Source organism: Clytia hemisphaerica, unplaced genomic scaffold (genome assembly GCF_902728285.1).
Source record: "Clytia hemisphaerica strain Z4C2 unplaced genomic scaffold, Clytia hemisphaerica genome assembly, whole genome shotgun sequence".
In the NCBI taxonomy this organism is placed as follows: Eukaryota; Metazoa; Cnidaria; class Hydrozoa; order Leptothecata; family Clytiidae; genus Clytia; species Clytia hemisphaerica.
The window spans coordinates 264,432-290,907 of NW_027104551.1; the positions used below are offsets into that span (position 1 = coordinate 264,432).

The 26,476-nt window shown below is 35.9% G+C and overlaps 3 protein-coding genes across 4 annotated transcripts; all 3 read left to right on the forward strand.

Annotated features, from left to right (window-relative positions):
• Positions 1–537: 537 nt before the first annotated feature.
• Positions 538–2,217, forward strand: LOC136822935 (adenosine receptor A3-like). The gene has a single exon (XM_067079239.1). The coding sequence runs from the start codon at positions 745–747 to the stop codon at positions 1,864–1,866; it is 1,122 nt and encodes a 373-aa protein (XP_066935340.1). The 5' UTR covers positions 538–744; the 3' UTR covers positions 1,867–2,217.
• Positions 2,218–3,748: 1,531 nt separating this feature from the next.
• On the forward strand, positions 3,749–26,033 carry LOC136822821 (actin-histidine N-methyltransferase-like). Of its 2 annotated transcripts, none has more exons than XM_067079133.1 (12): positions 3,749–3,772; positions 17,547–17,992; positions 18,263–18,438; positions 18,877–19,040; positions 19,438–19,543; positions 19,895–20,087; positions 20,919–21,011; positions 21,432–21,530; positions 22,650–22,730; positions 23,062–24,115; positions 24,805–24,853; positions 25,089–26,033. In XM_067079133.1, exons 2-12 carry the CDS (start codon positions 17,555–17,557, stop codon positions 25,237–25,239), a joined length of 2,604 nt encoding a protein of 867 aa, XP_066935234.1. In that variant the 5' UTR covers positions 3,749–3,772; positions 17,547–17,554; the 3' UTR covers positions 25,240–26,033. The 2 variants fall into 2 exon arrangements, with proteins under 2 accessions (XP_066935234.1, XP_066935232.1); XM_067079131.1 differs by lacking the exon at positions 3,749–3,772 and adding an exon at positions 5,719–5,951.
• On the forward strand, positions 14,228–16,643 carry LOC136822822 (mismatch repair endonuclease PMS2-like). The gene has a single exon (XM_067079134.1). It carries the CDS (start codon positions 14,308–14,310, stop codon positions 16,573–16,575), a length of 2,268 nt encoding a protein of 755 aa, XP_066935235.1. The 5' UTR covers positions 14,228–14,307; the 3' UTR covers positions 16,576–16,643.
• Positions 26,034–26,476: the final 443 nt, after the last annotated feature.

Consider the following 26,476-nt stretch of genomic DNA (forward strand, 5'->3'; position numbering starts at 1 on the left):
TAATTAAAATGGAAATCTGTACTTCTCAGTAACGACTGTTCTTAATTTGTTCTTAAGTTTTGGCAAAATTTAAGCGTTGTATATTTATAAAATTGTTCTTATAAAAAAGCGTGTAAGTCAAGGCACGGATGTTACTCTAGACGCCAAAACAAAATGGGCTTTACTTTTGAAACTATAACTGTAAATCACTCCCTTGACACATTTGTTAGCATTTAAAGAATGAATTTTATAAGTATAACCCTTAATTAAGGTGGTGAAAACGGTACCATCTGACCCGATCCATTTATCTGATCTCCATTTAGCCCTCTTTCGCTGGCTCTGGTTTAACTCTACACTTCAGACATTGCTTTATTGCTTTGACTACAATACGACGTTGCTAATTAGACATGTGTAGGAACAAGATAAGAAGTATAGAAGCTTTTGATAATCTATAGACTTCAGATTAATGAAGCATGTCTCTAAAGCAATAAGATAAACAAGTCAAAATACACCAATTACTTTCATAATGAAGCAAGGATTAATTATTTTCTAAAGGTCTAATACTCTATTTTGACTCAATTAAGCTGGAATGAATAGTTTGGTCTGTGAATGAAATAAATAAATTACTAGACTATGAATTTGTTAGGTTTTAGTTTATCTTGAATTGAATCGATTTTATACGCGTCTCGTCACATCCCAGAAGATTTTATATTTGTTTTCGTGTATTTTCAGATAGACTTTGACTCTTTTCTCAACTGTACAAGCATGGAGTTATCAGCAAATCAGAACATCACCTTAAAACCAACAGGGACATTACGTTTGCCAACGTCATCCAAAGTTGTGTTCCAAATCTTCACCATACTGTGGATCTTTGTTGGCTTGTTTGCATTGATATTCAACATTCTACAAATCGTTGTCATCGTTGGTAAATCGAGAAAATCATCTAACCGTAGAAAGAAGTTTGACAGTTCTCAGATTTTCTTGTTAAATCTATCTATTATTGATGGTTTGGTTGGATTAATATTACTGATAGCTCTGGTAATTCCATTAGCATTTCAACATTCATCTTCATTTGTTATGGTGTTATCTATTTTACTGCATGTCTCGTGGTTGATATCAATCCTGGTGCTTATATCGGTGACTATTGATCGATTAGCATTGGTTTTAAAACCGATTAAATATCGATATTATGCTCGAAAATTTGCGATTTACGCGTGTATAATTTCATGGTTTTGTGGTTTGGTTTTAGCGATTTTAATATGGTATAAATTTGCGAGTAACGAATTGACAAGTTTAGATTCGATCTTATCAATCTTGTTGCCGTGTTTGACATTACCAACCAGTGTGTTTCTAATTTGCTGTTATTTCATGATTTGGCGGAGGAGTACAGCTTTGGTTAAGAGACTTCAGGAGTATGAAATAAAACATTACCAGAAAGATAATAAAACCGAATATTTTGGCACACCGGGTCAAAAATCAAACTTAAAAACGAGTAGTAGCAAGGAACTAAAATACACCAAGTTAGCAACAGTAATAGTTGGACTTTTTATGGTTTGTTGGCTACCAATTTCATTGATGTATATTTTCGCGTATACTGGATCACCGAGAATAGACCCATGGACTAGAGTGCAACTTTTATCTTCATTTCAGCTTCTAGCTGCGTTTAACTCTGTGATCAACCCTACGATATATCTAAGAACATTTCGAAACATTTTGAGTGACTTTGGTACAAAGGTATGCTGTCATAAGAAAAACGGAACCAAAAATGTCAATGAAGATTGTGTTATGGTTCCTTTGAAAACGAAGGATTTAGAGAAAAAGGAGTATAATGAAAATAACTTTGACGAAGAGCAGCTTGATAAAAAGATTTATGAAATTTATTATTAGGGAACTTGAATTTTATATTTCACGATGTTTATTTGTGAGCTTTATCTCCATTGTATTTATTTCATTCATCTTATACTATAACGACCAACCTCGTTCCCTGCGTATTATCAGCTTTTTGATGCTTACTGATAGCGCTAGATAATGGCGTCAATCAGTAAGCAGTAACGTAAATAAAGCCTGGGATACACGGGGATGAGGTTTTCCTACGACCATAACCACTGACGCGAGTAAACCGACCGGCGCCGAAACATTTGGCCCAATAAGGGGAATTCCCTCAAAACTTTAAAACTGCAAGTGATTGTAAGTGCTTTGAAATACGGTTTGAAAGTAGAGTATTAATTCTGAGTTTTAACATTAGACTTAAAATTTAGGACCTCAAAAATGTTCCAATATGGCTGAGAATATAGCCTGGAAGCCATTTAACCCCTCCCAAATCGAAAAATCCAATGAGGAATGAAACAAAGTAGAAGTACTGAAACTGCATTTTTCGTCCGATCTTTAAATTCTGAAAAACGTTAAAATACCCAAAATTGTCAATATATTTCGACGTCGATTGTAGCCATATTCTATCAAGCATTTATTCTTGTTTAGTTTATTCAAAATTAAAAAAACTACGAATATACAGAACAGAAGGAACCTCTTTGTTTGACTCAAAAGTCTCCTGAACTCCGAGCCCGTCGAAAAAATTGATGGCACTGTTGAAAATTTAATAATAAACTCTCATGATAAAACATTTTTGACTCGATCGAGAACTTAAATGTTTCCTACTCAGTTACTCGAAATTTCTATAAATTGTACTTGATTTTTTTGCTTTTTTACATTTGACTCGATAGAAACTTGACTATACAAGTAATTATAAACTACTACACATTTTTTTTTTATATAAGGAACACGTTTATAAGGAACTCGAGGCTGAAAATGGTTAAAAAAATAAGGAATTGTTAAGGAACTGCTCAGGCTGAGAATAAGTGGATTTGAAAATAATGTACCTTATTGGGACTAATTTGACCAAATTTTGATCTTTCAAGGGGCAAAAAGTTCAAAATTTCCTATGTAGTAAGGAACTCGATAAGGAACTTTGAGACTGAAATTCTCTGTAAAAATAAGGAACTCCAGGCTCAGAGCAAAGTTAAGGTTCCTTATAAAAAAAAAAAACGTGTATACTAACTTTCATTTGCTTGGTCGATGCTTGGTGATATACCTTTCTGTAATTAGTTCTCACAAAGTAAACAAGGCCAGGGCATACAATGATATCAGCATACTTATTTATGGGATGGGGTCGTTCACATAGTACGTACGCACTAAAGGGGAGAGGGGGGGGGGTCTTCTCAAAAAGCGTATGCTTGCGTACAGTGTGAGGGGAGGGGTTAAAGGAAAATGTAAAATTTTTCATGTCCCTTTTTTGAAAAAATGAAAAAGTACGTACTTACCAGAGGGGGTATAGCCATTTGCGTACGATTGCGTACAGGGGGGTACTCTATTTTCGACATTTTAGTGCGCACGTACTATGTGGACGGCCCCGATGGCGTTCTATAAATCTGATAAATCGCCGCGAGGTTTGTTCTTCGACCTGTGATATGATGCTCACGGTATAAATCACCATGAACATCCCCGGTGGAACTTTTTCCTCAGTCGGGATAAAGATTCCTACTATACTATTGAGAAATCTCAAATTTGCAAAATTTAAAAATTCTTTGCCGGAACACCGGTATTTTTTGAAAGAAGTACCTGAGCTTCGGCCGGAAGCGATGAAAGCAGCCCCGAGAACGCGCGACGAAAAGCGACCGAATGCAAGCGCATGCTAGTTCAGCGGTAGAAGACTCAAAATGGCGTCATTTTTTGGAGCTTTTTGTGCATGCTGATATTGATCTATTTCTTTCTCTGTGTCTTTCTTCAAGGTTTTGTTGTAAGTGGATTTTCTGTTAATTTTCCTTGTATACCAGTCTGTCATAAAATATACTAGGTGTGTAGCGTGACTGGCTGACTGGATTTCAAAAATAAAAAAACATATTTCAGATTTTTTTTTATGATAAAAAGCTGCTATGATAATTGCACTGCACTTGGCAATACGCATGGTTTCATTCATGTTTTCCAGTGATAATGCCACAGTTTGTAATACAACTAAAAGTACATTGTGATAAAAATCAACACACTTTGTAGTACTGTGTGTACCAAAAAGCTGGTACACACTTTTTGCATAGCGTCAGTCTGGGTTTAGGTCCCTGGCAAAAATTAGGTATCCCTGAGTTTTAAGACCCCCCAAAGACTCATGACATTTTTGGTAGCCCCCAGGGCTTTCAACCCTTGACCCTTTTAAAAATTTGTTCCACAAAAAGTGGATTATACAATGTAAATTGTGTTGCAGTTCGAAGGTTAAGATTAAACATTTTTTCAGCTTCATGATCGTTAATTTGAGTAATTGAAGCCAACTATTAAGATGAAGTATTCAGCCCCCACGTTAAATAATGAGATTTTGCTCCCCCAAGTACATTCAGTGTAGCTGGAACCTCGATATTCCAGGATTAGAAAAAGCTATACCTGTTATCTTTAAAGAATCAACAAAGCCATCAACATCGATAAATTACACACATTTCCCAAATGTTTGAAACACCTTTAGCCCCCACCCTCTTTTGGCTTTTTCGAGGGTGTAACCCCTCCCCAACTACTGTAGCAGGGGGACTGGCGCTATGCAGTTTGTAATAACACCTGACGCACTTTATAATAAAGGGAAACTTCCATCCAAAACAAAAATTAAGAGATTTTTCTAAGATTTCAAAACCGTTAAAACAAGAAATATAACAGGATGTAAAGGTTTTAGCTATAACAATGTATGTGAAGCTGTCTGACATGTCTGAAAAGTCAGTTAGAGGAGACATTCGAATCTCTTTTTTGGACAATGGGTTTTTAATTTTCCTGTTTATTATGAATGTTAAAACATTCCATGTCTATTATTCTTTTCATAGCCAATTAATACAATATTTAAAAATTTGGTGGGTTAAATAAATCAATTGATTATTCTTTCAGTCATATAAAGGTTTTCATTTGTTTGTATCAGGGAAATTTCCAAAAGCAGGGTTATGATTTCTCTATTATAAATGTTAATCGACCCATAATTAAGGATATTGTATACATTTTTAAGTATTTAGGACTGAACCCAGTTTATTTTATTTATTTTTAAGTCTGAAACTTTGGATTTAAATCTTAAAATTTCTCTGTTTTACATGTTTAGTGAAGCAATTTACAGGGCTTTTTACGAAGCCCTTTTTATGGCATTTAAATTTATATTTAATTACAAAGAGCGTCAGCTTTTGGTATTACAAAGTCCAGCAGGTATTGCAACTATGGCATTTATTACAAAGTGTGTCATTACAGGGACTAAAAAATCACCCTACATTGCTGGGCGAGAGAGAAAATTTTTGAATTTTCACCCTTAGTTTACCACCTTAAACGGTATATTAAGTATATTTAAGTAAAAAAAATTTGCAAGAGTATGAAAAAAGATTTGGATTCACATGAATTACTCCCCCCCTTAAATTCAAAATTACTTTTTCTTTGGTCCCCTTGCATAAATCCCCCTCATTTCTGAAAATTTCAATAATACTCCCCTTAAAGTTTTGCCCAAAATTCACGCCCCCCCCTTATTTTAAGGGGGGGCTGAAACCATGAATAGTCAATTCCTATCAATCTTTCAGTTCTAAAAGGTCCTAGGGCTTTCTCAGGAATTAAATAACAATCAAGCTTCCAATTTTTAAGTATATAACTGACTTGGGATTTGTGACACGATTCAGGTAACTCTCATCCTTGACTTGTTGCAAGTACATCCTGTGTATAGTTATAGATCACTTTTATCATAGCTGTCAACTCTCCCGCATCGGTATCCGATGGGATCTTTCAAAGGTACAAACTAAAATAAAAACAAACCTGTGGTGCAATGAAGATAACAAAGTGTCAACTAAACTGAGATATTTGATACACTGAACCAATGGAACCAAATTACAATAATTGCTTCTTATACAAAACATAATTCTTTATTACATAAATTGTTAATGTTTTAAACCACGAGCAACGGATTCAGAATAATAGAGGTAATTATTTTTACAACTCGCACTTTTTTATCACATTAATTGACATCTTGACATTTTAGTCATCTTGTTAGATGTTTTGTTTCGAGGGGTCTGGTAGAAGAACATTGTAGAGATGTGACGTCATTTGTCACATGACAAACAAGTTTGTATCATAGATAGTACATGTATGTACACAACGCTCAGCGGTAACGCCGACAATTGAAAAATGTATTGATGATTCGATGCAATGTACTCCTTTCGCACTACGGTGAATCACTACAATACATAGGGATTATAAGTCAAATTCATGGTTTCTGAAATTCACATCTTAACCTCCCAAACCTCCCACAGCTAAAAGTCATTAGAGAAGTGTACAGAGATCTAAGGAATCCATCTCCCAAACCTCCCAAACCTCCCACAGCAGAGCCACTGGAGAAGTGTAGAGAGATCAAAGGAATTCTCCCGCATTGGGCAGGAGACTCCCGCATGCCAACGTTTCCTCCCACGGGAAAAAAATTCAGCCAAATTTTCTCTTGGAACTAGTTTCTCCGCCAAAAATACAATTTTTAAAGTTTTGTGGTGGATTTAATTTTGCAAATCAGGAATCTCACGCGTGTTCGCAAGTTTTAATTTCGCGAAAATGGCAAAAATTCGCGAAATCGCAAAATTTAATCTCGCGAAAATTAATCCGATTAAAGTATTCATTATTTTGTTGTCACTATTAATATTATGATAATCGTCTACCTTAAGGGAAGAAATTTTCGCAAGAAGAAATTTTCGCGGAATTTAATTTCGCGAATCAGAGTTTCAAAATGGCAAATTTCGCAGAATTTAATTTCGCGAATGAGCCGATCTTCAAATTAAAAAAGAGCTATATCACATGATAGAGCTCCTCAAACTGAGCAAAAAAGTGTATTACACCAAAGTACCAACTTCTCTAGATCAAAATTTAGTGGCCTATTTGTGGTAAAAAAATGATGGAAAATAGGGAATTTCCCCACAATCTGCATTAATTTATGTAAAAATTAAACACCTTTTTGACCACAAATAGGCCCATAACTTTTGATCTAGAGAAGTTGGGACTTTGGTGTAATACACTTTTTTGCTCAGTTTGAGGAGCTCTATCATGTGATATAGGTCTTTTTTTAATTTGAAGACCCCCCAAAAATCATGAATTTCCAGGCCCTGCAATTTTGCCTGGAAACGCGAAAAATCGCCAATTACTCGTTATTTGCACGATAATATCATGGAAACTTTTTGATTTTGAAATCTACATATACTAATTCGCGAGTTTCCACCAAAAAAAGTTAGTTCTAAGATGTGCGTCACGAAATGAAACATTTATCAACCTCAGCAGCGGGACTAAATGCTTAAAAATCAATTGTGTCAATCTTTTTTGGTAACACCTGGTCAAAAACAACAAAATAAAAGAAGAAGAAAAAAAATTGAATTTCGCGGAATTTAATTTCGCGATTTAACAATTTTGGTGTGTTTCGCAGAATTTAATTTCGGGAATTACGCCCCAATTCGCAAAATTAAATTCCACAAAAATTTCTTCCGTGAAAATTTCTTCTCGCGAAAATTTTTTCTTTAGTTCTGTAACAATTTTTCAGTTCTTTCTAGGTTCCCCATTGTATTAGAGAAATCTACTTTTTTTTTGTAAGGGGTTATCCTGCTGTGTTACAGCGAAAATATATTCAATTCAATTCAATTAAGTTCTTGCATCTCCCACATTTCCAAAAATTTTCCGATTTCCTGAAAAGAAATTCAGATTTTGAAAAAGCAGAATGGCAAAATTTCCTGAATTTGGAAAATTAGGACGAAAAATTCCCTGATTTCCCTGATTTCCTGAAAGAAAATTCCGATGAAATCAGATTTCGCGGGAAAATTCCCTCGATTTCCTGATTTTTCAATTCAGAAAAATTGGATTATCAGGGAAAATTTTTCCGACTTGGAGCTCTCCCGCATTTGTGTGAGGCAAAGTTGACAGCTATGGACAGTGCAAAATTTTCCCCTCAATTTTTGCATAGCATCAGCTAATTTCAAAAGATCTCTTATCTTACTATTAATTCAAATATAAAAAGCAAAAGATTTGTAAACATAAATATTAATACAAGTAAAATTTAGTTTTCATTTATCAGTCTTACTGTACTCGCATATATAGGGGACCTAGCACAAGGCAATGTTTGGGGGGGGGGGGCTAAAATGTTGTGGGACCTTACTTTGTTGGGGGGAGCTAGAAACCTGGCTGAAGTTATGTTTTGAAAACCAAACTAATTTTATTTAAAAGTCCTTACCTTTGTGAGAAAAATGAGCTGTCATTTATTAAAATTGGTTAAGTATTTCCAAAGTTATTCAATTATTCAAAACACAAAAAATCACCTTTCCAAAGAATCCTCTGCTTACCCGGCGCCAGCAAGAAATAATGTTTCGAAGGCACCAAAAATAGCAGATGAAATCTAGCCTTATGTGTGACAGGGCATGCTGAGTTTTGCTGGCACGGTCTGAAAATCAGCCCGATGACTATTAGACATGTACAGATAATGGGTTCTAGGACCTTTTAGTATGAAATATATAGATAGATAGGATAGGCTTATCGCTAATGAGCTGGAAATGATAGCTTAAAACAAATTCAGTTAGTGTAAAACGCAGGTCCCAGGTCACAGGTCAGTGTTGACAGGTCAGCTTCAAGTACTGTAAAACACAAAGAAAATGTTTGAAAAAACAGTTGTTAATGTCAAAAATACAATTCCAAAGGTATTTTATTGATCTAGAACTATTTTAAAGCTAAAAATCTACCCACGTGCTTACCATGTGATTTAGCGTTTTATGCCGTGTATAACACGGACATGTAATACTTGTATTATATATTACACCTATATCACACATGTAAAAAAAATTATCTTTTCAATGTTATATACATGTTACGTATGTTATATACAAAGAATACGTATTAAAAAATATTGATCTCACCTTTTGCTTTAAACAGCCCCTGATGATAACAAGAATTGATGAAAATAGCGTCAATGGGATTATATTTTATAAATGTTTCAATATTTTTATCACCTGCTTTGTATTTTTGATAAAATGACGTCACTATTTTCATATCTCTAAAACAGCTCTCTTGGAGTATTTATTGTTTTCAAAGTCTGTCAATATATATCCACTTGCAGCGTCAGCATCCTATTATGCATGAAAAATATTTTGATGTTAATTGGTGGACAAAACCTCATATTTTGAGATAATGTCATTATTTACATAATTTAAGTGTCATTTATTGTCAATATTTGGGATTGATGATTTTGTCGTTTAAGTCTTCTAAATAACATATTTTGATATTATATTTCCATTACATACAGTTATATATAATATTTTCAGGAACTTATGTGTTGTATGTTACGAGTGCGTTACAGTTTTTCAGTCTGTAATTTGTATGACCTGTGACCAGTGACCTGTGACCTGTGACCCGTGACCTGTGTTTTACACTAACCGAAACAAATTTTAGCACTAGAAAGCTGAAAACCTCAGCTAGAAAGCTGAAAACCTCAGCTTTCAGATGGTGACATAATGTCAGCCCCCCCTGAAATCTTTTAGCACGAGAAAGCTGAAAACCTAAGCTTTCAGATGGTGACATAATGCCAGCCCCCCCTGAAATCCTAGGGCACCTAGGGCAGGTAAGGGGTTAGGCTATTAATATTTTGCAATTCTTTGGGGTTATATATTCATTTAGGTTACCTAGCTGTTTTGATGGAGGCTCTGGAATGTGTATATTTTCCAAATTGAATACTTCAAAATATTTCAAACTGTGGAATTTTTTTACAGCGCCCAGTTTCCCATCCAATTTTGATTCTCGTTTCTTTCCACGTCATCTTTGGTCATATTTTTCAAATGTGTCTGTTTTGATTTACAGCCGCCATCTTTAAAGCATAATAACAAACCAACCCAAAAATCATTTTAGGTGCTAGGAATGTGACAAAACAACAAAAAGTGTCAATCCAAAAAATATATCGGGTACCTACCTCAAATCAATTTCTCAAAGGGACCTAACTCAACCTAATTAACACCATGCTTCATTCAATAGGGGCACCTGAAAAGTGGGCTGAAACCATGATGCCATATTTGGGTGAATTGCAGAAAAATCATACAATGTCCCGTCCGCAACAAAAGCACCATTTATGCTTACAAGTCAAGATCTGGGAACTAGAGAACCCCATTTATTTGTTGTTGTGACATACTAAATGGTTTCTTCCATTAAAGACGTTTATTGCCTTCAAATAATCTATTCTGAATTTTTTAACTGGTATAAACTAATACGGTCCAAAAATTTGTCCCGTCCGCAATGGCACAAAAATCTTAATTTCTCATTTTTTGAGACATCTTTAATGTTCTAACTGTATCAAGTCAATAAACTATAGGGAACTACATGCTTTTTGCAGCAGTATTCTTTTTCTTGACTTTACATACTACTATTACTTGACTTTACGTACTGGCTATTCGAGTGAAGAACTTTTTGTCCTGTCCACAACAAAGTGTCCTATCCGCAACATCTTTCTCAAGATTGGGGCTGTACCAAATAAATTCTATAACACTCCAAGGAAGGCTATTTAGTAAAATTCAGAAAAATGTAGAGTTCTTAGAAATTGCATTTGCCAAAGTTGAGTCATGGGTCCTCAAAAAGTGCCTGTTGCGGACAGGACATTGTAGCTATTATCAGATCAAGGGCAGCATTAGAGACATAAAAAGGCACTTTTTCTGCTTCTTTTTCATGAAAAAAGCTGATTCTGTTGCGATTTTCATAATTTCATCTGTTCACCAGATGTTCAAAAGGCATGATAGATGGTCTTGTTACAAAGATTGTTATTTTTTATGATTTTTTTTGCTGTAATCACTTTAGATTTTAAAGCTGAGGTCCAGGAATGGGCACCCCCTTGCAGTGGGGGCGTACGGTATTTTGGAATTGCAGAAATCAACCCTTTTTTCTTCAGAATTTTGCAACTCAGGCAAAATTCCAAAACAAGGAAAATACCCAAAAATTGGTATCGGAATTGCAAGTATTTTTTTACAGTATGGAATTTCGGAAACTTTGGCAAAATTATTTGGCATTTCAAAAATTGCAAACCCCGCCCCCCCCCACCTTGCAAAGTTACTGGTAAGTGAATAATAAGGTATTTCAATAATAATAATAATGATGTAATAAGGTATAATGTAATAAGGTTTTTCAGAACCCTCTTAACCTGCCTAGAACATTTGGAAAATATCTAGAATGAACCCTGCCCTTTCAGAGCAACCGCCCTTGATCACCAAAATATCCATACCCCACTCTTCAAAAAAAAAAAAATTTCCACGTGTTTCCAGACTCTTAGAACTTGTTCTCAGATAGGCCAGAGTAAGTCCAGTTTTTTATATTTATACGAAAATAAAAAAAATGTTTGAATTTTTATTTGTTGGTGCCCCGTCGCGCGCCGTGAAAAAGAAGTTTGAAAAGATGATTTAATGATGATTAAAACTTATTAAAAACAAAACAAAACACAATATAAAAATTGAAGGAAAAAGTCTTCAACCCACCCTCAAAAAAGCCCCCCACACTTTGCCACCAATCTCTCCATAAGCCAAGAAATCCCTGTAAACCCACCCTTTTCGACTTTTTTGGAAAACCGTTTACCCCACAATCTAGCTAGGGTGGGTTTGAAATATGTGTTCTGAAATGTTCCAGGAGCATTATGGACGTGATGGCCCGTATATTTGTTTATACAGTAACTTGTTTTTGCATTAGAATGTATTAGACACTAGTCAATGCCAATGGTAAATTTCTCAATTTTCTACTTTTGCTTAGACCGACTTGGGCAAACTTTGCAGTCCAAAATGTTAAGAAACTTTTCATTTAATTAGTGAACATTTTTTAGTTAAATGAATTGCACCCTCACACTGCTCTTTTGGCAATTCCTGTTAATGTTTTTTATCAAAGTCTACTTATTATACTACAACATCAGTAACTTGTGGTGACAAAGTGCTCTATTCCAAGGTAGAGCTAAATTCAAAATTTATTTTTATTCAAAAAACTATACTATCTAATTATTATACTATTGTTATTAAGGTCCTTTTTATCACCTGTATTTTTGTTTGGCTTACTGCAAAGTTTTATTGGCCCAGCGCTAGCGATAGGGCCTTTCATTTGCAACTTTCCGTCCTCGTCGTCCTTCCGCTGTCTGTCCGTCCGTTTTGGTAGAAACGGCGCTTAAAACCAGTACCACACTTTTTAATTTTGCCGTCTGGAGAGGGAAAAGCTTGCTAAAGTCGGATACTGGCTATAAAAGATATATTTTCTGATTCCGCCCTCCTTCAAAACAATTTTCAAAACAAAACAAGATGGCGGTCGAAGCGAGGAGGTTGATTCATACTTTCTTGAACATTTTCTTTGCTTTAGTGGTCAAGAGACTTCAAACCAAAGAAATTTTGTAATGATTTTTCTTTATAAACCTTTTTCAACATTCTGTCATATCTTACAGTCTTTGCTCAAGTTTTAATAAAGTTTTATGAGTGAAAATTCTACCTAAAAATCACCTTCATTTGTTAACTTCTTGTTTTCAAAAAGATTTTATTTTTAGGAAATAATGGCTTCCGATATAGAAATAAATAAACTGAAATGCAGCTGATGTGTAAAATTGAATAAGATTGGAACTTTTTTCTTGATGCGACACAAGAAAACAGTCACTTCTGGATATGTCGCTGTTTTACCAAAGCAAAACAACAAACAGTCAGTGGTGGGACATGTGCATGGTATGATTTTCAAACTCAACACATAATTATTACAAGTTAACTGATTCTGGAATTTGGTAATGGACACTAAAATGGAGCTCGTGTGTAAATTCGAACAAGATTGGAACTTTTTCCATGATGTTACGCGTGAAAATGGTTATTTCTGGTTCTGTCTCGTTTGACGATTCGAGACGATTGGTGGCTTGATTTTTCAAACTCGGCACAGAATTATTTCAAGTAAGCTGATTATGGAATTAAGTTATTGGAGACTAAAATGCAGCTCAATGTGTAAATTTGAACAAGATTGGGACTTTTTTCATGATTCTACGTATATTAAATAAAATGGTCTTTTCCAAAAATGGTCTCGACTGCGGTCGAGCAATGATGATGATGATGAAATAAAATGGCCATTTCTGTTCTGGATCTGTCGCATTAAACGATTGGTGGCTTGATTTTTCAAACTCGACTCACATAATAATTTATTGTTTAAAAAGTATAAACTGATTCTGGAATTTGTTAATGGACACGAAAATGCAGCTCATGGGTATATTTGAACTATATTGAAACATTTTTCATGGTTGCAACGCACGCATGAACAGTGAAAATGATCATTTCTGGATCTGTCACATTAAACTGTTAACTCACATTAACCACATGAATTTTATTGGCCTGGATATGCAGACTGTAAACTATTTCACCGTCTAGTTTTTTAAAGATTATTTTCTGGTTTACAGTCTGGTCCAACTAACATGCCTGCATGGATATTTCTCCCTGCATATGTGAGTGCACCTAATTGGTTAAAAAGCGCCCACTCACTATATATTTGCGGGTATTTTTTATATTTTTCTATGGGCGCGCATAATTTATGGAAATTTTCCACCTAGGACATTTTTATTCCAACCCCCCGCCGCTTATTAAGTTTTGAGATTTTTTCCAACCTCCCCCCCGCTTATTCCAACCCCCCCCCCCCGCTATTAGGTACCCGAGAGTATTCAACCGTGAACCTGCGCCTGTAGACCCGGTTGGAATGGAGACCATTCAAGAGAAGTACCGCGGTGACTTTGAAAATATTTTTCCTGTCTTTGATCAACATGGTCATACATTTGCTGTTTTGCACGCTCGTTTTCAACACGTTACTTTTCGCTGGGCCTTCACGCCCAACAGGCTTCTTGTTATAATTGCAACGTCTTCACTTCATCCCCTTTGGCCTTTTCCTTTCTTTTAAGCTGAATATCCTGAATGTGGATTTTGGTGAGCTTCACACTGATTTTTTCAACTTGTTGGGTTGGGAGACTGGTAAAAGTTGTTTGTTTATATATTGATATTTTTGTATCTGTTTACAAGTTCTTGCTCCAAATATTCAATGTTTTCTATAAGATTCAAGTCTTGGTTGTTTTACATTCGTTTGATAACGATGAATGTTTTAAAAAGTTGGCGCACAAAAAGAAAAGAAAATGAAAACGAATGGTTGTCTCGGTTGACTTCGATGCAGCTCGACACCCTTTATTTGTTTTGTACTAAAATCCTTCAAAAGCAAAATTGTTTATATTCGAATCTTATTTGATTTTTAGTGACGAAAGATTTATTATATTCTAACTAAGTAATTAAATTAAAATCAAGAATGAGTTCACAAGCTATTCAACAAATTGACGTTTCCTCAGTTCACAAGATATGCTCTGGACAAGTGGTGTTGGATTTAGGGACAGCTGTCAAAGAATTGGTTGAGAACAGTCTTGATGCTGATGCTTGCAATGTTGAAATTCGTTTAAAAGAACATGGTAAAGAATTGATTGAAGTGTCTGATGACGGCTCAGGTATTCTTGAGGATAATTTTGAAGGTCTTGCGTTGAAACATCATACTTCTAAACTACGTCAATTCAGTGATTTGACTATTGTAGATACTTACGGGTTTCGAGGAGAAGCATTAAGTTCGTTGTCTGCTCTCAGTAACCTTGTTGTCACCACACAAAACGAAGCGTCACCTATTGGTTATAAACTGGAATTTGACCATAATGGGAAATTAGTGTTGCGAACACCAGCTGCCAGAGAACGAGGAACAACTGTTTCAGTATCTGATTTATTCCATACTCTGCCAGTGAGATATAAGGAATTTCAGAGGAATTTTAAGAAAGATTTTACTAAATTGTGCCATATTATTTATGCTTATGCACTTGTCAATCCCAACGTTCGTTTCACATGTACCAACACTGTGAACAAGAAAAAGACTATCATTGCTTCCACCAAGGGCAACCAAAAGACTCTAGACGTTATAATCAGTCTGTTTGGCATATCTCAATCAAAGAAAATTGAAGCCTTTCAAAAGCACCCCATTACTGAGGATGTAGCAGAGGAATACAATCTTTCGATGAACCTTGTGACATCTTACCAGGATTTGTTTGATATTCGTGGCTTCATTTCCAATGTCACTCACGGCTTCGGTCGTAGTGCTCCTGATCGTCAGTTCTATTTTGTCAACACCAGACCTTGTGATCACCAGAAAACTTCCAAAATTGTCAATGAAATGTATCACCGCTATAATAACAATCAATACCCTTTTGTCTTCTTGGAGATTTTGACCAACAAAGATTTAGTTGATGTCAACATCACACCTGATAAACGACAAGTAATGTTACAGCAAGAAAAAGTTTTGTACGCTCTCATCAAAACCTCTTTGAAAAGCATGTTTGATCAGCAAGCCTCACTATTTGTGGATCAGTCACAAAATAGGAATAACATTGACGGCAGAAATGCTTCACCCAACACGGAGGATGGACCCAAACGTTTGTCAACAAATCCTTTAGCAAAATTTCGTTGCAAATATGCTAAAGAATGCAGTGACACTTCTACTGAATTGATCGAAGAGAAAGTGAAAACTAGACAACAAAAGCTTGGTGACTATTTCTCATCTTCAAATACATCGCTCAAACGATCATTAGACTCGATCGATCATCCTGAAGATGATAACGTGGAGAATGCTGTTCATCTGAAAAGGTTTCGCTCAAATAACGATGATGATTATGAAAGAAACGATGATAGCAAATCTATCCAATGTACTCCTCCCATAAAACTTGAAAGTCAAATTACAAAAGATGACCCGGTCACCCCTAAACAGATCATTGTTGAAAAAAGAGAAACATCAGCTTCCAAACGTCCTCGAATAAAAACAACATTCAATCTTCAAAAAGTAAAGAGGGCCATCCTTTCAGCTTCTAAGATCATGAAACAAAGTGCAAAAGAAGGAGCTGTAACGTCCTTCCGCGCGAAGATCAGTGCTCAAGAAAACGGTGCTGCAGAGGAAGAATTGAGAAGACATGTCAGCAAAGAGATGTTTTCCAAAATGACCGTTATTGGTCAGTTCAACTTGGGTTTCATCACTGCAAAATTGAATGATGATCTTTTCATAATAGACCAGCATGCATCAGACGAGAAATACAATTTCGAAACACTTCAAAAGAAACATATCTTAAAGACACAAACCTTGATACAACCCATCCCGTTAGAAATCACACCCGTTCAAAAACACGTTTTACTAGATAATATAGAAATTTTCAAGAAAAATGGTTTTTGTTTCGATATTAAAGACGAGAGCTGTCTTAAGATAATATCTACACCAGTGCATAGAAATTGGGTATTTGGAGCAAGTGATGTCGAAGAGTTAATTTTTATATTATCAGATTCATCAGGCACAACGTACAGACCATCTCGTGTTCGGCAAATGTTTGCTAGTAGAGCTTGCAGGACTTCCATCATGGTTGGCACGGCTCTAAGCAAACAGAGTATGGTCAATCTTCTTCGACATATGGGTGAAATTGAACATCCTTGGAACTGTCCTCATGGAAGACCCACAATGCGACACCTAATCAATTTGAAGCGACTCGCTCAGTCATGAGGTATCCTTGTTCGCTTTATTCATATGGTTTATAATCTGCTATTCTTTGGGATTTTTTAAGATATATTTTTCCCTTCGCATTTAGCGATTTGAAATTCTTATTTGTAAAATTGTGAATTTTTACTATCCTTTTGGACCTATAAATTATCAAATATTTATTATACATAAAAATCGCAGTAAAGATTCTTTCTGAAATCAAACATCAATTATTTTTTGATACAATTTTTCTTCAAGGCAATGCTTACTGTAGTTGATTTATCTCCCTTTTCAAAGTCACTTTACTCATGCTATGCAAAGTTGAAGAAAATGCAACTAGTGATATTTTGCGTCGGCGTTTATTAGGTTTTCAATGAAAATATCAAATTGAAAAATTTTATATTTTTTAGTATTTGTATACATCGTATATTTATAGTTATTTTATCGTTGTTCAATGAGAGCTGTTCCATTAAAAAAACCATACAGGGGGTGGATGAACTTTTTCAAATCAAAAAAAGATGTGTGGATACCCCCTGGATCTTTTTACCCCCTTGGAAAAATGAAAAAAATACCCCCTGGAAATTTTTCTCGGATTACCCTCTGGAAATGTTCTTCCACCCTCCTGTATGGATATAAAATGGAATTGCCCAATTCAGTTATTTTATCAAAAACATTGCCATAAATATCGCATAGAGAAAACTAAAAGGCTCCCCAAAGTCTGTGTTTTTGGCAACTTTACTTTTGGAACCTCGATAATATCTGACAAAGTCTGGGAGCATTGGCAAATAAGTAAGAATTATGGGAAAAAGCAACTAAAATTTCCTCTCGCTCAATAGGTGGCTAAATTTTTAGAGGAATTGTATTAAATCTAGGACTTTATATTGGTATTTCCCAGTGCTCTTATTCCTATTCACTAGGTACCAGGGATATATTTTATGAACCTCCTTCTACCTACTAACTAAACTGATCACTTATGATTTAGTTTGTTCCTTTAGAATAAAACATGCAAGAAGAAAAGGAAACATTAAACACAAAAGAGAACGAAACAATTACTGGAAGTACTACAAAAGATGACAAGAATGAGACCATTTCAGCAACGGAAGAAACACCAAAACAAATAACCAATGGCAATCCATCAAGTGGAGATTCTTCAGATGGAAACGATGAAACAAGTTCAGTAGCAGACGAGCCACAACCAGACAGCACGAGTCCACAACCAGACAGCACGGAACCCGCCTCCACCCCTGTCTCAACCACAAAACACACAGAGGAAAGTGGTGCAGATGATGAAGACATGGAGTGTGGGGATGTTGAGCAAGAGGATGTGGAGGAAAAAGGAGAGAGTAGTGGCCAAACGTCCAATAATGTCGATATGCTTAAAACGAAACTTGAAACCTTCTTGGAATGGTGCACTCTCAATGGGTTAGCAATGTCCAATAAGGTGAGACCAGTGATCTTTAACTACTTTACTGTTCTTCCTGAAGGAAGTTTGTCTCTATATTTAGAGCTCACTAATCCGCCATCTTGTTTTCAATCCTGGTTTTCAACAGTGCGATTCGAAAATTTTGAAATTCAAACGTCCGAAAATCTAAGGTAAATTGGAAAACAATATGGCGGACTTCAGAACTATACGAAGGACTCCATGAAATCAAGTTTCACATAAACGAGCTAGGTGATCACGTCCTAACTCTAATTTGAATTACTTTGGAAGGTTGGAGTTGACTACGAAGGCACTTCACACCGTTATGGAATGAAGGCAAAAGAGGACATTCGTAAGGGCGAAACCCTGTTCAAGATCCCACGCAAGCTTTTACTTGATCCAGACAGTGGCACGTTATCTGCACCTTTACAAGAATACGATATCTGGCTTCAGTCCATCGGTCGCAGGTATATATATCAAAACTTTTAATGGTTAAACTTTTTCGTTGAAGAATATCCATGCTTTCAAAGGTAACAATGCTTGAAAATGTCAATACAACGAGTTAATGTATTTTCACTTTTGAGTACGGCGGTGTGACTGAAGCGATTTGGAAAAACCCGCAGCTTTGACCCGGAAAAATCGAGGACAACAGAATTCCTTGTTTACCGTCGTCCTCAGTCAGTCAGGATCTAGACAATTCAGAAGTTAACCGTCTCTGTCGCTGAAAAACACAGATAAATAAACTCGTGTTTTTCCTTTAAACTGGAACGCAAGAAGAATTACGTTTTATTTCTATCGTTCTCTCCTCTTGGACTCTCTCTCTCTCTCTCTCTCTGACAGTGAAATCCAACCATTATCAAGATCTGGCTTTATTTAAGATATACCTTTCCTTGTTTTTTTTTCAGCCTCGACGAAAGCAGTGGTTGGGTACCTCTTCTCATCACATTGATGTACGAGTTCAAGAAAGACGACTCCTTCTGGCGTCCGTATCTAGACTTGATACCGGACACTAAGGGCTTCGGACATCCTCTATTTTGGAAAGAAGAAGTCATCAAGCGTGAATTATCAGGTATTTAACGTTTTTCCAAATATCTGGAAGTGGTTTTCTAATCCCGTATTTTATTATTTCAATTCTTGGATTTGTCGTGTTTGGCTAGCCTGCTTGTATTGAAATGAAGCGAGCTCATTGAAAAGGTACCACAAAGGCTTCAAGGAAGAGATGCCAATCTTCTCCGAGGCTCGGTGGGGAAAATTTGTAAAAAGCTAAACAGTGATGAGACAAAGCTTTCTCTGCTGTAGGCTTTGACAAAATTTATTTCCCGTCTTTTCTGCGACGAATGGTTTAGTACACAGTCTATGATTCGTAAGTGGACAAAGCCAACAAAACCATTGGTCATACCCAAACGATCCTATGAAAACACAGGGTAAATTTTTTTCTATATAGACTCCTTCTTTTATAATTTCAGGAATGACATTACTGTACGACCTCTTAGAAGATCGAAAGAACATCGAAGAAGAATACAAAGTTTTTGTGTTGCCGTTTCTTCTACGCAACGCTGAACTCGCTAACAGGTATTTTACACCTTCAATAGATTCATTAACGTCCTTTCATACCAGTAGTGTCATAAACTGTCTTTAAGCAGTTTTATGAAAGTTGTACTCTCTTGAATTATAAAGTGACTCATATCGAGAAGTGCTCCCATTAGGGTACCACTTTTTTTAAAACCCATTTGTGGAAGATAGCGGATATAGCTCAGTCCAGGGTTCACAAAGTTAATGGAAAAATCTAATTACGACGTCAAGTTTGTTAATAGAACCATTTAACGGTAGTTCTTTGATAAGGTACGGCTCACAACCAAATTCCTTTGAAATGATTTAGGATAACCAGTATACCTTACAACATCTTATCGACTTTCATTTAAGAATTGAGACGTTCGATATGAATTTGTTCAAGAGAATGATCGCCTTCGTAATGGCTTACTCTTTCTCCGAAGATCAAGAATCGCCCAGCATGATTCCCATGGCTGACATGTTGAATCACCATAGTAACAACAATGCAAACCTCATCTTCGAACGCAATGCATTGAAAATGATCAGCTGTCGCAAGATCGATAAGGTACACTCTATTTGCAACCTATACAAACCTAATTTTACATTACGTATCTCAATGCTTTTTTTAAAAACCGAAGCGGAAATTCTCTAAAGTTTGACGATTTACTAACCTATACGTAATAGTTATCGGACAGTTGCGAGTACAATATGAGAAATATTTTACGAGTTCCGAGATTTTTCCGTACAATATTTTCAGAGCCTTTAGGCGAGGAAAATATACGGAAAACATCCTGAACGATTGAAATATTTCCATATTGTTCTAGTCTAGCAAGCTAGACGACTAATTTATACATAGTAGAAATAAAGCAAAAAGTAATGAATGGAACAATTTTAGTCGTCTAGAAACCTTTGTGCACTAACTCCAAACAAAAGAAAAGTGTCAATATTGCAATTATAATTTTTTCCTGCTCAAAATAATTCTTGAGAAAAAAGAATATGTGTGGATTTGTTTATTGAAAGTTTTTCATTTGATTTGATTTCGTTTTGAGAGTGTGTTGTTGCTTGATAAATTGTTTTCTCGCTACGCAAGTTTCTGCGTAGCTAGCCCCTGTATCTATAAGGCTGGAACACCGAATTCTTCCAGTCGTTTATACAAACTAAATCCCGTATTATTATTAGTATTGGTATTATTAGTATTACACGCATTATAAACGACTCCAGTCTAATATTGTTCGAGCTTATTATTTTCCTTTTTATCAAATATTTTAAATCGCATCTTCTTCACCAACTAACGAAATGAAATAGGAAATTATTTAAAGTTTTCTTTAAGTACTTATATCTTGACACTTATCAGAATTTATAATTTTTTGATTTTTCTTTGTATTCGTCACTTCAGGGCGAAGAGATTTTTAACACGTTTGGTAAACTCGGTAATCCGGAACTTCTTCAGATGTACGGCTATACGGAAGACGATAACTCTTTTGATACGGTAATTCATTTTCCTCCGCGACTTTAATTTTGCCATAGTGTGCAGATCATAATCCATTTTCCCCAAGCACAAATCCAGTATTTTTTATCTTTCGAGCCCGTATGCATCTCTATAAAAAGGGAGTTAAAATGGTACTTACATTGCCATTGTGTTATCAAATGCCTAAGCTTGAACCAACATGAAAGCATGTTATTCTGTTAGTTATTCTGAGTGCAACGACTGCCTCGTTTTGAAACCATTACCAAGGTAATTGAATCCCTTTAGTGTCACTTTTATAAATAGAGTGCACTTCTTATAAACTCTTCTGGGAATCGATTACCATGGTAATTTATGAAAAGGTCTATTTAGATTATTCATCTTTTGGAACATGTCACATGTTTAAAATCTTGTTGTGGTTCCATAATGTCGTTTCTTTTTCAGTTCACCATTCAAGTGCAAGTGTTTATGGATTGCATTGAAGAAGAAAAAGTGGTGTCTTCAAGTTACATCCAAGCCATGTCTGCTCTCCTTCACAAATCGGTAAGATTCGAAACATGACGTTAAGCCTTGCTCTTAATGTTCCGGGATGTTCTGGAGTTTTTATAAGATACTTCAGTAATTGGTCATTTGAAGTAATAAAAATGATGCATTCTTTAGAAAAAGCAATAAAATTGTTGTATTAATACAATAATGACCGGTTAGTGAGGGCTGTACTGAGAAATAATGCCCGAGGTCAAGTAACGACCGAGCTTGCTATAATTTCTGACGTCAGAAATAAAAAATGAGAGAAATGATGTCAACGCATTGTTCATTTTCCTTTGAAAAAGTGACGTCACAATGAATTTTCCTAACGACGGGCAACTCTGGACAATGTAGGCCCGTCGTCATGCGAAAAGAACCAATTGCATTGCGCAAAAAGTCATGTAGCCCGCTTCGAAAAAGTAACCGGTTAACAATACTGGTTAACGACCAACCAAATCAAGAAAGAGCTTGTAAAAACTCCATCTCGTCCCAATTTTCCATCCATATATTACGTACGAAAATATTTTCTGTATATTTGTCACGACTCCCCTTTGTAAGGGGATTTGTACTTACGATGCGATGGGATTTGTACTTACGATGCGATGGGATTTGTACTTACGATGCGATGGGATTGGCCCTTTTTTAGTACGGTATGGCGGGCTTTGACGAAAAAAAGGACGGGAACATGGTACTTTGAATTCAGACTGTGACTTATTTTGATTTTTAATGTCCGGGATTCCGGGATTCAGCCAAAATTTTGACGGGAAAATGGTATTTCGAACGCTATTACCTTTGTACAAAGGGAATAAAAAAAATTACAATAGAAACAATAGAAAGGACGTCATTCGAATAATAGACGTACGTCTTTGCTGAACCCCCTCTCACCCTTCACTGAGTACGTACGGATGGTCCTTTATTTTCTAGATGCTAATGTATCTGCAATTTAGAAGGAAAACATTTTTGATCGTGTATTCTTCTGTTAAATAAGTTCCTACTCGTCATCTTTCTTTGCTCTTACATTGACCTATTTTACATTTTCAACATTTTCAACATTTTCAGTGTCAGAAAAGCCAGTTTGGCAGTGTTTTTTTTTCTTCTAATTTCTATTTAGACTTTCAATATTCTTTTTATTTTTAGGAAATAGCAATGTCATTCGACTTTTTTGTCTTTGATAAGAAGGGGATGAGACGAGGTCCTGACTTTGTCCATTTTCTAAAGGTTCGTTATTTGCATTTTAAGTATGCGTGGAGATAGCAGTTACGCGCATGTCATGTAATTGTATTCACTCTTTTTTGCTGAACAACCAGGTCAGATCGTCACATTCGCCATTTTCCTTAAGAGAAGAGCGTGGTATGCACAGAATGGATGATCCGTAATGAGATTAGGCTATTAAGAATCCTAATTTTACTGGTTTTTGAGAATGAAAAGAAAACGGCTCAGATTTTCAAAGAACGTTTAATTTTGACACTTTTCTTGAGAGAATAAAAAAAAATTTTATTAGAAATATTGCGTGTGCCTATATTCTCATACCTCATGTTTTTTATTCCAGATCATTCACATGAAAGAAGACGAGTTTGAGACAATGTTAAAGAAACGTGCTGGTAACCGTCCCGATTCTTTTTACCAAAAGCTTTTACGAAAACTCAGGCTCTCCAAGAAGACAGATACTTCTTCGGGTGTAGCTGTTATCGATATCACTGAAGACGACGACCCGCCCCCGCCCTCTTCGTCCGCCAAACGCTCTATCGAATGTGAAGAAATCGAGGATAACGAAGAAGGTAGTGAAAATGAAGAAGATACGCCACCGCCGCCCAAGAAACAATGTCTTTACGATGGAGGTGACTCTTGTCCGAGCGGTGATAATTTACCATTAAAACATTTTGAAACTCCCTCTGAAAAACTGAATCACTATGCAGCTTCTTTGGGGAATGGGGTAGAGGGGAAAACGAACGGTCTTTCCGAACCTATTGTTATTGATGATGACGATGATGATGAGGAGGAGGATGAAGCCGACAACGAGGCTATATCTGAAAGTGAGGTTCTTACCAATGCCGACGTTGAAACAAACAATATTGAGATTGAAAGTGTTTCTACGGGTGAAGCGCAGAAAAATGAGAGTTCTGACACGAATGAGGAAAATCCTGAAGAGGATAAAATGAAGGATATTGATATTAAAACAAAAACGAACTGTGATGACGATGATACAAATAGCGAGAAAGATAAAGAGAGTACGACGCTGGATGATGAGAAGGAAAAAGATGTTTCCAATACATCGTATGTAGCTATTGTCGAAGAAGGAACAGATACTTGCAAAGAAAAAGAGACTGATCCAAAGAAGGAAATTACAAAAGATGATAGGGAAAAGGGGGAGACCGAAGGGTCGCTTGATGACACTGATGTGGACGTAAAAGATGATAAAAGCACACCGTTGGAAGGCGACGGGTCATCGAGCAATGAATTGAAGGAGGAGGGGAAGGTGGAAAAGATCGATCTGGAAGAAAGCATGGAAAAAGAAGAAGAAGAAGAGTCTGGTGACGAGGATGAAGAAGAGAACGATGATATTGAGATCGTTAGTGAAGATATCAGATGCATTCACACCTACGGTAATTCGTTTACTCTATTCATAATAGGCTGTTGCATTTAAAATCCATACAAAGGGGTGGACCTTTTCAAGCCAAAATTTTGAGAATCGACCCCCTGGAAAATGGAAAAACCCGCAAAAAACCCTTGGAAAAATTCTTCTTCATACCTTAAAGTGAGAGTGGACTAACTAAAATCATTAGTCTTTTACCCCGTGGAAGTAATAGAATAATTTTTTACCCCCTGGAAAAATTTCTTAGATCCCTTGGCAAAGTTCGTCCAACCCCCCCCCCCTTGTATGGATATAAACAGATATAAAATGAAATGACCCAATATTCATGACATGTAGTGTTTTCTATGGAAACACCCCGGTTTGTTCCAGAGTAGCCGTAGTAGTAAATTTTCAACAAATTTTCTCTAGTTTAAATTTGCAATTACTGGCGAAAACCGGTTTGAAAAACATTTCGTCCTGAATTACTTGGTTGATCTGATTGTTTTGATTTCAATATAAATTGTTAATCGCAAAAAAAATCGATAAGTTAGGCAATTATTAATAAAGCAAGAGCCGCAAAAACTGCGTACTTTGGTATATTTTTATATTTCTTATTAATTTTCGTGAGGATTTCATTTGGCACTAAATTCGCCAAATTTAACCCCCTCCGAAATGTACGAGAAAGAGACGTGCATTGATCTTATTTCGTTGTATTTTCAGAACAACTGAAGACTTTACTATCCGCTCAATGGAAGAATACCATCAAAAAGTAAGAACTTAGAAAACCTTTATTTTAAAATATACTGGTAGACAAGACGACAAGAGTACTGAGGTACTAGGCTGTACTAAGGTTTATTTTCTGAGGTCAAGTAACATTAATTTTCGCAATGAATTGTTTTATTCCTTAAGACGGGCAAATCAGTGCTGTGTAAGCCTGTAGTGAAACAAAATGAACAGTAAGACAAACTCATTTTATTCACAAGTACTCATCCTTATTTTAACAGGGTCCTTGAGAAACAACTTTCGAACATGAAAAATGATGATGACGTCATCGAAGACCTAGCGAAAGAGACTTTTACACGAGATGAATACAACGCGTACATTGTGCGTCAGGGACAACGTCACTTGATTCGCACCTTCATGAAATGTCTTTGAGTATTTTTTGGAGGATTTACTATGACGTTGACGTTCTGTGATGGTCTGCTCTTCAACATCATTGCTGCAGACACAGAGATGAAACCATCTCAGGTGCTAGAGATTCCTCGTCTTGAAATATACATCATCTGTTTTCTTGACTTTATTTTTTTCAATGGATGATGCGATGTACGACACACAGAATGGTAATGCTGAAGTTGTAAAGACTTTTCAGATTGATTATTTTAGTGACCAAATACAACTATTTTACTAGTGTTCTTTTGTTCAAAATACTAAGATGGTCTGGTTTTGACTTGCCTTACTCTCTGTTTCAATTTCCATTTGAAAAGATATCCAGCAATTTTTCTTGATTTTGCCAATTATTTTAGTCGATATTCATCCGCTATTGGGTTATACAGAAGTACATTTATAACGCACTGGCAATCGAGTCGTCATTTTTTAATTAAGATTTGATGATTTTTCCTTTTCGTCACCCATTAAGCACATGAGAGCATAGCAACCGTGAAACCTTCAAGCAAATGTTTATGCAGGTTTATCAGCTCAACTATCAGTATACTCTATGCATAGGGTCAGGTGGGACTTTTTCACAACTAGAATTTTGTGGACAGGGACAAAATATTTTTTTCGTAGATTCTTTTCTTGCTTGCTTTGAAGACCTCGCATTCGTGTATGATAGTTCTTGTCACTCTGTAACGAAACGATGTAACATCTTATTTTCGCTTTTGTAAATTTTTATCTTTTTTAAACCTTAGGAGAATTTTAAGCTCTGTAAATATATTCGTGTAACAGAAAAACATTTTTTCTTTTTGTGCAAAGGTAAAAGGAAAGGGACTAAATTTTGAAGATTCGCTAGTCGGTTTATGGTGACGCTCATTTCAGGTGTCAAGTGAAGATGAAACAAAAATGGCAAATTTTAGATGTCGTAGTTTGTTATTGGTTGATTGACAAAAGGCTGTTTTTTTTGTCGTTTTTACTACTAGCAGTCAACTAGCAGTAGTTTTTGTTTGATATCTTTTGATTGAATGAATATTTTTGAAATTTTTTTTCACAGTGATGATGATCTAAGGTTGAAGAATCACTTCTGTGAAAATGGTACCTTAAGGGAAGAAATTTTCGCGAGAAGAAATTTTCGCGGAATTTAATTTCGCGAATCAGAGTTTCAAAATGGCAAATTTCGCGGAATTTAATTTCGCGAATGAGCCGATTTCAAAAGTTTCACGGAATTTAATTTCGCGAT